Source organism: Teleopsis dalmanni, chromosome 1 (assembly GCF_002237135.1).
Source record: "Teleopsis dalmanni isolate 2A chromosome 1, ASM223713v2, whole genome shotgun sequence".
Taxonomy (NCBI): Eukaryota; Metazoa; Arthropoda; class Insecta; order Diptera; family Diopsidae; genus Teleopsis; species Teleopsis dalmanni.
The window spans coordinates 80,047,941-80,058,998 of NC_051846.1; the positions used below are offsets into that span (position 1 = coordinate 80,047,941).

The window sequence follows — 11,058 nt, forward strand, 5'->3', positions numbered from 1 at the left end:
ATCCCAGGCGAACAATATAGGAATTGAAAATTCATTGCTGAGACGTCCTTCAACTTCGTAAATTGTGACACCTCTAACATTTTAACAGCCTTCGTAAAAATACACCACATAAACGTAATATATCCTAAACCTCAACATATAACCGATGTAATTTTTTCATCTGTATAATTGACTTCGAAAATTGTAGTAAACATTTATTTAAAAACCGTATCCAAATCAGTATGAGACTTAATACAATCTAAGGACATTATACTTACCATAGTGTGGTCATAGTTTAATGATAATGATTTACTGTCTTGTAACTCTATATTTGGTTTATCAGCAGACACCTTTCCACGTCACAGAATTAGCAGTTATTCGCATTTTTACTAACACGTTTTGCTATAGATGAACTAATACAAGAAAGTACTCCCCTAATAATCTATTTCTTTTGCTAGCCGAAACTAGGCAAATGTTTCTTTAGAGAATTTAAGTAATTGATTCTTCTTCGGCTTAGTTTCTATCGCTTCTTCAATAAATCTACGTAGATAACGTGTTATTTATAGTAGTATAGTTATGACCAGGTAGACCAGTTCCAGCCATTGATTCGAAATCCATTTAGAATATAGCAGTTGAATGTAGCAGTATATATATATATGAATTTTTTTGACGAATTGATATATTCAGGTTAATTGTATAATTAACCTGAATTACTCTTGTTTATATTGCGATAGTATTAATATGTAAACATATTATTTAACAAAAATAAACTTAGTTGAGGGCATAAATGAATTATTTAAACAAAAGTCTAAAAATTTGAAAAAAATGTTGAAATCTGCATTAAATACATATTACATATAATAATATAACATTTTACATTTTTAAACGTATACTGTAAAGAATATATATTTAATTTTTTTAGAATGACGTTAAAATTAAAAATTTATTAAAAATGAATTCCCAAAAATTAAAAGAATCTCCAGAAAAAGTAACTCGAGTTGAAAATGATTTAAATTCGACTGAAAGAATAGAAAAAATAAAAGATAAACTGCGTAATAAATGCAAAACAACCTATACTAGCGTAGAGACGTCGAAAGCAGCAAGGTAAGCATAGTGTATCGAATACTTATGATTATAACACAAGTAATATGTAGTGCTAGTCTGGCACCCCCCTACATATTTAAGTCTAATTCAATTTCCAGCAATAAGCAATCAGAGTTTATAGACATGCCAAGTTTGAACGATACCATTCAAATAAAAATCGAATTGCCTGATAGTTCAGATGAATTAGACCCACAAGAAAATGTAGTAAATCAAACGACATATTCGAACGACGAGGTCCATACATCACAAAATGTTAAGAGAGAATACACTACAAGGTAAAATTTGGATAAAATGACAACATAACACAAAGTCAAGTTTCTATTAACTCAACAAAACTAAGCGCCTTACTACAACACATATCATAAGTTTATTATAATCTAAAATGTACGACGATTTCTAACTCCATATGCTAACATGTAGAAAATAACTATAGCTTTTAATAAAATATCACGAAGCATACATAATTAAATCCAACATGTATCTAACAAATAAAAACCCTTTGTGTCATAAAAATTTCATATTAACTTCAAATTTATTCATTTCAAAAAAATGCTAAACCATACTTATCATTTACAGAATAGCGGATTCAGCTAACTTAGGGCCGGATGACGGTTGCATAACAGCAGATCCCCTATTAGACGTAATAAATTCACTTAAAACTGAAAAAGTGCAACTACAACCGGTGCAGGACTTGGAGCAAAATTTAAGAGAACTTTGTATTGCTAACATGTGCAGTTCTGAAGACAACACGCCAATTGATGACAGCGGAGAAGAAAATAAAGAACTAAAAACAACAGTTGAAGCTATGCAAATAGAAGAAGAATTACCAGAGAAAACGGAATACGATAAGAAAAATATGCGAAAAGAACTGTTATTAGAACAGGAAAGAAAATTATCTACTTTGCGACACCAACAAATCCGATTGAAGATACAATCGAAATTCCCAAAAGGAACGGTAGATCAAGAAACACAAACGGAGAACTCAGAGGTTCCACAGCAACAAGTTCCGTCCCAAGAAGAAATATTGCAACATCAAATCAAACAACAACAACTCGAAATAGATCAACTGAAACTTCAGAACGCGAAAAAACAACAAGAGTTTGATCATCAGATAAAACAACTAAAGCTGGAAGTAAGCAACTTTAAACAAATGGAGCAGGATATTCAATTGCGATATCAAAAGATCTGCAGCACAAATACACAGAACTTTGGTAAGCTTCATTGTGAAATAGAAAAATTGCTGTTTTGGTTGGAATTCTTCTACCACGATTCAATTACGAAAAAGACTCCAGCCAAAAGACCAAGAAAACTGCCTCCCAAAAAACAAATGCAACATAATTGTGCTACCGAAGCAGAATTTGAACACTTATTCAATACCATTTTTCCCGAATACCTTTTATCGTTAACAACTATAAATAACCGTGATATTATTCGAATTCCACAAATCGACATATCATATAAGAAGTATTTAGCGCAAACCAAACAAGTACTTCAGATATTTGCTAACTGCATGAGCAACAAAAAATCAGAAATATTACAATTCATTGAATATAAAACAAGTTCAGGCATTCGTAATGAGCTCCAACATAAGAATTCTAATAAACTTTTTCATTTAACTGATTGGATTAACAGTGCTTGTCAGATTCCTGCTACACTACCAAAGGGCTCATCTATACCAAAAGAACAAGAGCAGAACCATATAAGCAGTTCAATAGCTGATCTGAATTCTATCGATTTAAGTGGTGAGAGCCAGTCAATCACTAATGTAAACCTTCCTAATCCTTCAACACCACCTAATATTCATACCAACTCAGTTTCCAATATTTCACCTTCAACGATTGGTAATGCACCTCATGTAGAAAATATTTCTCCTCCTCAAACCGAACAAGGAATTATTACTCAGAACTCACAAAATGCATTTCTTGCAGGTATTAAAAATCAGCAGATACATGTATCCGATGGAGGAAGTTCATTAATTAATACAGCGTTTCCTAATATGATTCAGAGACAAAATGAACCAACAACTTTTCAGCAGATTAGTGCAAATGCTGTTCTTCCAAGCGCGAGAAACAATCAAACGAATGCATCATTCATTGAGGGGTCACATAATCATACACTGTTTTCTACTCGACAGCAAAATGAACCAATGGTTCTCGATCAACCTCAGCTAAATATAATGTCTTCAGAAATCAACCATCAACAAACTCAAAAACGAAATACAAATTATTCACATATTCATAGACCAACACCTCCTTCACAAACGCAAAATGAACAATTGACTATTGATCCGCATTCAGTAAATGTTGTTCATACGGAAAGTCAACAACTCCACCCAACGAATGGACAGAACTCACTTTTCAATAAGCAATTATATAATCAGGAAAATATTACACATCAAATACTTTCTACATACCCTCAACAAAAAGGTGTTGTTTTGAATGGAGAACACTTAGTCGAGACTGTTATAAGAAACCAAAATGCACCAACTTATATTCCACACAATGTAATGCAACGCCCTCTAACAAATGAACAAAATTATGGAACACAACAGTCGTCTAACATTTTAAGAGCGCAAGTCACCCAGCAAAATATAGCAAGTCAACCAACTTCAATCATTTTACATACGAACTCAAGCCAAAATATGAACAATTTATCTCGTAACGACCATGTTCACATTCACCAAAATAATCCAAATCAATACCTACAAAATCAAAATCCTTGTGAAAATTATCCAGATAATTCATCAGTTTTATTTGGTACACTACCTACGGATGAAAATAATCAGCATATTTTATCTCAAATACATAATCCAAGTATAACACAACAAGTACGAGTCCCAGCCCAACCAGAACTGGAACACATTCTTGCCCAACAAAATAGTATAGTTAATCTATCCCAAGAAAGAAACAATTTCTCTCACTTCAACAGTGATTGTCAGGATTTATCCTTAAAATCTGTTCGAATCATACCCACAAATACTTCTGAAAATATGATTTATTCAGCAGAAAATCCAATGAATCTATGCCAAGAACGTTCAGTTCTTTCTAGTTTAAATGGAAATAACCATAGATATTCTTCCAGCTTGCATTCACCCGAAACTGCATACGAACATCAAACAATGCCATCGCATTTCCAAAATAATCAACAATCTCAACAAAGTGTGAATATGCCAAATTTTACAGATCTAAACATTCCACAACACAGAACTTTAGGTTCGCTATATTCTGAACCAAGTCAATTCAATCATTATGCCGAACGTATCCATACCAATGTTTCAAATAATAATACGTTATCTGGTTTCTTGCGTCCAAAAACACCACCAATATATTACTCCTCCCGCCAACCACAATCAATCAACATCAATGGTTCAGTATCACTCTTGCAATCGGATTCAAACCCCATCGCAATGCAGCAAAAGTTAATTTTACAAAAATCAATGTACGCAAACTGCAACGCAAATATGAGAGCACCGCCAAGTAATCCACGTCGCACACCTCTACGCAGAGCCTCTATTGATGTATCCAGTCTTGAACGAGAAAATTTTTTACAACAGAGAAATAACGCCATGTATGCCGCAGCGAACAGAGAACGGCTGCATCCTTATCATGTTGATCAGGCTCACCGCTCACCACCGAACGCACAGCATCAATTCTCCCTAAATGCTACTACTGGGGACTTACATGGCAGCTTGAATTCTAACCCATATTTTCAAGCAAATGAGTGGAATGAACAATACCGCAACCGTTGGCCACATGCCAAATGACAGCAGTATGGAAATTGCAATTTTTTATTTAATATTATTTAATATAATTAAATTAAAACATTTATTATAGTTATAGTATAATCGAATTTATAAATAATTTTCATTAAATTTGATATTGTTGTTGTGTTGTATTGATGTTTTTTTATAAATAATTTTATTACAAAACAAAGTAAAAAATAAAAAATTAGCTTAAATTAATTTTGTATGAAACTAGTTTTATTACAAGACCTTATAGAATACCAATCCTATACCTATCAACCCTATCAATATCTAACAAAGAATTTATACCAGGGAAATCGAATAGTTTAGTTTGAAAACTTATTTATAGTTTGTATTTAGTGAATTTGATAAAGAAAACTTATTTATAGTTTGTATTTAGTGAACTATATAACATATATTCTTCATCAAATATTTGGAACAAATCAATCTAGAAATATCCATTGTTTTTCTGTTTTACCTACTGTTCTGTCTAGATTTTAAAAACCGTTTCTCTTTTTTAACAGATCAACACTTTTCTGTGAATATGGTTGAACACATGTCAAGAGGATTAAAGACGATCGTTTGTATCGTTTTTTATTTAAAACTGAATGATTGTTCAATTTTAAGTATTTTCTACAATATTTTAAATAATATTATTTATTTTAATTTAGAAGTATTATGAAAATAACAGAAAATTTAAAATTTATCTAAGCACCCTCTTGGAAAACCATATATGGTTTCCCAATAGTCGTGTTGTGTCAGCCGGAAAGCGGTTTATAAATTCCTTTAAGTAAAAATCTCTCAGGAGTTAACCTTTTGTGAAGGAATACCCGGACAGTAAATACCGTGGGTTCAATTGATTCTTTTATGTTCTTATTCTGGCAGTCGCAACTGAAATCACCTAACCTTGTCGCATGCATACATAGGTACGGAAGTAAGCATATATACCCTACTTCTCATTAAATTTAATATAGTGCTTACTGTTTCAAAAATGGTTATTGATCAAAATTGATAGGTGACAGATTTCTTCACTCTGCCAATAATTTTTTGCTTTTTATTTATACTTTTATTTATCTGAAAATATATAACAGTTTCTGCGATAGGCCAACTGTGACCTAAAAACTAAATTAGCTAAACTATGCATATTGCACGTATCACACTTAGAAATGAGCAACTTATTGAACTTGATCTCGAACTCATCTCTACACTTGCGTGTGGCAACTTGATTATCCGTGAAAATATATACAACGTTGATAATGTTATATTAAATATTACCATCTTAGCTGTTTTATTAGTTTCAGCGTGGAAAATACTATAATAATCCGGTAATCTAAAGCTTAAAGACCTCTTGAGAGTAACTGATAAAAAGCCACGTAAAATAATTTGCTAGTTTCGGCGTGTTCTTATATACATATATAGACAGACTAGCCATTATTTGACGGAATGTAAACGGAAGTTGGAGTTTGGGTGATATATCGAGATTTGTTAGTAAACCTTTGAGCCATTTCATAATTATTGAAGTGCTTAGCGTATTTATATCACCCCATGCTATGGTGAAGTTTAGTTTAAACGAAGACATAGCGACAGTCTCTCTGCAAGACAGAGATTCAAATTAGAAAAACGAATAGAACTATGTAAGAAGCCTTTGAGAGTGTTTATCTCTGGGTTTAGTTTCAAGAGCAGTTGCCAATCATTGCACTTTATCTAGAAATATGGTATAAATATGTTTGTCTACCGCTTATCAGTAAACGAGAGATCCATTGAATAGGTTGGACTAACGATAGCCGTGTACTTCCAGAATATATAACATTTGGATTCAGTGCAAGAACTTATTTATAAAGTTCTTCCCCTTGTTGCGTTTCCAGGTGATTTTTTTTTCCAAAAATTAGTTCCAGAAATTTTGCACTCTTTGCTACATTTAATTTCATTTCATTTCGAAAATGCTCTATATGATCTACAACCACTAATTTACCTCTGCAATAAGTGTGCAATAAGATGTTAATATGTTACCCACTATTGCTCATTGTAATCGACAAGCACTTTAAGCGATTTCAGGAGGAAGAATGACGGACTAAATGTCATTAGATTTTACGTAAGTAATCTTCCTATTTGTAGGAATAAAGAACACTTTCACCTCTCCGTTTCATGAGTAAGTATTTTAAAACATGAATTTGAGAAAGTATGAGAAAAACTTTAAATGCATTGCTATAATTTAGTTCCATTAAACAAACAAGCTTTATTTAAAAAAGTTCATATGTCAATCATATGTATATAAAGTAGTCCACAAAAAAATATAAATAACATTGCATACTTATAGGAAAAAAGAAAATACACGTAATACAGGTTTAAATTAATATAATTTTGCATATTGATGTGAGATAGATATCTTATAATGATAAAAGTTTTTCTTTTTTAAGTATATTAAGTACATGAGGTTAATGGATTAAGAAACAAGAAAAAATTTTTTTTTAAATAAAACAAGATATAATACAAGAGTACTATAAACGCAAAAACCGTTATAACACGTCCTTCAAATAAGGATATTTTCTTTTACGACTTTTATACAAATATATTTGTTACGTGCAAACTGAGTTAAAACCAAATTAAAAGTGAGTTTTTTGAAATATATATTTTATATATATTTTGCAAATCTTTTGTCATTCTTGTTCTCTATAAACATTTAAGATGAGTAAATACAATAAATGAATTTTTTTTTTCTCTGAAATCAGTTACTTTAAAATGCAAACATTATTCTATGTTCAGATACACCTTAATTTATACTTTATAAGCAATATAATTAATTCCAAAAATATTTGTAAAGGTGGCCTCTGATCATGGGTATTTGGTAAATTTCGAAACAACTGCATTCAATTAACAAAAATAAGTTTTTGAAGTTATAGTTTATTAGTGATCGAATAAATTTATTTAAACAATAGTTTCGTTTAAAATATATTATTGATATAAATGAATGGCATGATAAATAATAATCATAATGTATTTAATGCTCTTATGAATACTTAACCGCACTCTCAACTTTTAAAGTTAACATTTAAATATCAAAAGTTCCATTCAGGTCGGTCTTTTAAACACAAGACTTTTATGATTTAAAAGTTTTACTTTAGATATATAGATTTTAGTCCTCAAACCAAACAGGTGATATTTAATCATCAACAGTTTTAGTATCAACAGAAACCAGTAAATTATTTTTATATGATAATTATAAGAGTTTGAATATTAACTGTGTGAGACACTGCACCCATTGTTTGACTATTGTAAAATGCCGTTTCTATAGTCTATTAAAAATTTTATTCACTTCAGCTATATCCACAAAATTATTAATATATTCTAGATCGTTCTTTGATTATTGTAATTTGTGGATCAATACTTAAAGAAAAATTCTACTCCTACAATACATTAGGGTATGTAGGAATATTTTTGGGTCCTCCAAACATAGTCTGCATTCGTTGGCTTCTAATAGTTGTAACTATACTTTATACTTGTTTGATAGACAGTGACCAGTTATCGAACCAATCATTGTTTTTAAATCCGATTTTTTTAATTTTAGTAGGTATTTCCTTTTCCTTTTCGAAGTATTTCGGGGAAGGAACTTAATGCAAAGAAATCCTTCTACGTTAAATCATTTGTGAAGAACTTTTTTGATATAGCCCAGGCTTTTGAAATGATTTTTGACAGCCATGATTGGCTTTGACCCATATGGTTGCCTTGCGAAAGCTTTCTTCGGCAATTCATTAACCACTTTACTACCATCACTGAATTTCTAATAGGGAAGTTTTCTAAGAACCCCAAATCAGTGGAGAGTTTAAATGACTGCTTGACATAAAGATTGATCGTATTATGTTTTCACTTTTCTAATAATAGCGTTCTATCGCAAATATTTATGGCATACAATTCAGTTTAGAAGTTGTAGCCATTGTTTCTAGACTTATGGGTATTCAATTTTCTGAATTGTAGATCCAGGAGTCCAAATTCTATTCAGTTTTGAAGCCACAATTGTACCACACAATGTTATCGGTAACATATTTAATTCTTTTCTCTCCTCTCCACATTCTGTCTGGGATAATGATGATATGAAAATATAACAATGTTTTTTTTTTAAAGTATGTATTAGTGTTATTGATAAGGCTACACTTTCTTTATAGTGACAAATAAGCTATATTTAAAATTTAGAGGGTTTTCGAATATCAAAGAAAGAAACGATAAACAGAAAAATTTATTCATCATCAGTGATCTTAGGAAATAATCGAATTTTTAATTAGTTTATAGTTGGTATATATTTTGTTTGGAATGCAAGTGGCAGGCTGGTGCCTGTCAAATTAGAAGCGATGACTAATCGTATTTGTATATTTTTTTAATATATTACATTATTTTTGTCTTCAAAATTCAGACGTAAAACCATAGATTTAAAATAAACGATTTGGTTAAAAAAAATATAACTGATAACAAAATCAAAACTTTTGTACAGAAATTTAAAATTTTTTGTTTTTACATATTTTTCCATTAAAAAACTCAAAAGTAATCCTGGGGGTTATATTATCTTAAAGGTTTAAAGGCTTATATGTTTACTCATTCAACTTCTATAATTCATATTTTTAAATACTATTTAAACATGTGTATAAACTTTAGGAAATTTGAACAGTCTATTAAAAAGCTTTCAAATGGTAGACATGATTCAAAACTTAAGGTCAGATTTTTGACTATATACTTCTAATTTCTTATTATAATTTAATTTTTTTTTATATTAATAGAATACTGCTTTATAAAACTTTAACATGCAGTATACAAAAGAACCATTTTAATTTTTTATTAAAAATATTTAAAATACGAGGGCGGTTTGATAAGTCAGTGACATTTTAAATAAAACAAATTTTTTTCGGCAAATAAACATTTTATTTTTCTACATAATCACCTTATAGCTCGATACATTTCGTCCAGAGTTTTTCTAATTTTCTTATTCTCTCCAAATAATAGGTTTTCTCAAAGCTCTCAAAATACGCGTTTGTTTCGGTAATGACTTCTTCATTCGACTCAAATCTCTTACCGCCCAGCCATTTCTTTAGGTTTGAAAACAGAAAATAGTCGCAGGGGGCTAAATCTGGAGAATATGCTGGATGGAGTAGCAGTTCGTATTCCAATTCGTGGATTTTGGCCAATAATGCTTAATCAGCACACGAAATTCACTGGGTTGTCGGCTTTGAACGGCTATCAAACAGCAGCTAAATGACGTAGCTTGCTCAAAATTAGAAAGTTACCCACTGGTAGATTACAGCTGACGGCAGCACTGTTACATTTGGAGTAACTGCACGGGAAATTCAAAAAGTCACTGACTTATCAAACCGCCTTCGTATTAATTCATTTTGAGTCTGGTACACTCGTATATTACATTAAAAGTCAATTACTGAAAATTAAATTGCTACATGCGTGTTTTTATTTCATAAACAGCTGCTTTATTGATAATATAATAATATCATGTAACATATAATAGAGCTAATTCAACAATTTTTCAACAAGAGTTATTTCTATAAAAAATATTAAACAAATTTTATATTGCCATATACGGTACAACTTACAATTCTCCATTAAAAAAATCATCTTATGTATGCCCGTATGTCCTTGATTTTTGCAGCAAAAACAAATGGGTGAGTTTTGTAATACATTAAATTATGTGGACTAATACGATATATACACACATATAATTTAAAATATCATTAATAAACTTTACAAACTTCTATGTAGGTTGAAGTTTTGGTTTAAAAGTTTGCCATCACTAATACTCCACGTTAATTAAGATACCGCATATTATAAATCTGATTGCCAAACATTTAAATATTTTGATCTTATAAATAGTTTATATTATCGATTTAAAAAACTCATTTAATAATTAATAAGCTTAACAAAATTTGATGAGCTTGGATTATACATTTTTAGTTAGATATATTTACAACTTAGAGAATTCTAGCCTTGTCTATGGTTGGGGAAAATGTGTGTTTTTAGACAGCTATACTCACCCTATGGTATTTGCATTATAAGAAAATTAGTTCAACAGTTAAAAGTTAATATAATATATTTATTAATTGTTTTTATCAATTGTTTAACGATAATTGTAGCGTTTATTTTGAATCACAAACAACAAATAACTTTTAAAGTTATTTTCGTAAGTTACTACGATAATATACCTACGAGAATATAACAATATTATTAATTAAACATCGGAA

The 11,058-nt window shown here is 30.5% G+C and overlaps 1 protein-coding gene across 1 annotated transcript; it reads left to right on the forward strand.

Moving 5' to 3' along the window:
- Positions 1–931: 931 nt before the first annotated feature.
- Positions 932–4,879, forward strand: LOC119669885 (probable cyclin-dependent serine/threonine-protein kinase DDB_G0292550). The gene is made up of 3 exons (XM_038079925.1): positions 932–1,083; positions 1,182–1,358; positions 1,660–4,879. Exons 1-3 carry the CDS (start codon positions 932–934, stop codon positions 4,844–4,846), a joined length of 3,516 nt encoding a protein of 1,171 aa, XP_037935853.1. The 3' UTR covers positions 4,847–4,879.
- The last annotated feature ends 6,179 nt before the right edge of the window (positions 4,880–11,058 follow it).

Bases quoted from the DNA above. Each gene is read 5' to 3' on its own strand.
- LOC119669885 (XM_038079925.1), top strand. From the start codon at position 932: ATGAATTCCCAAAAATTAAAAGAATCTCCAGAAAAAGTAACTCGAGTT. The intron at 1,084-1,181 runs GTAAGCATAGTG...TTCAATTTCCAG, and splicing joins GAGACGTCGAAAGCAGCAAG to CAATAAGCAATCAGAGTTTA. The intron at 1,359-1,659 runs GTAAAATTTGGA...TATCATTTACAG, and splicing joins AAGAGAGAATACACTACAAG to AATAGCGGATTCAGCTAACT.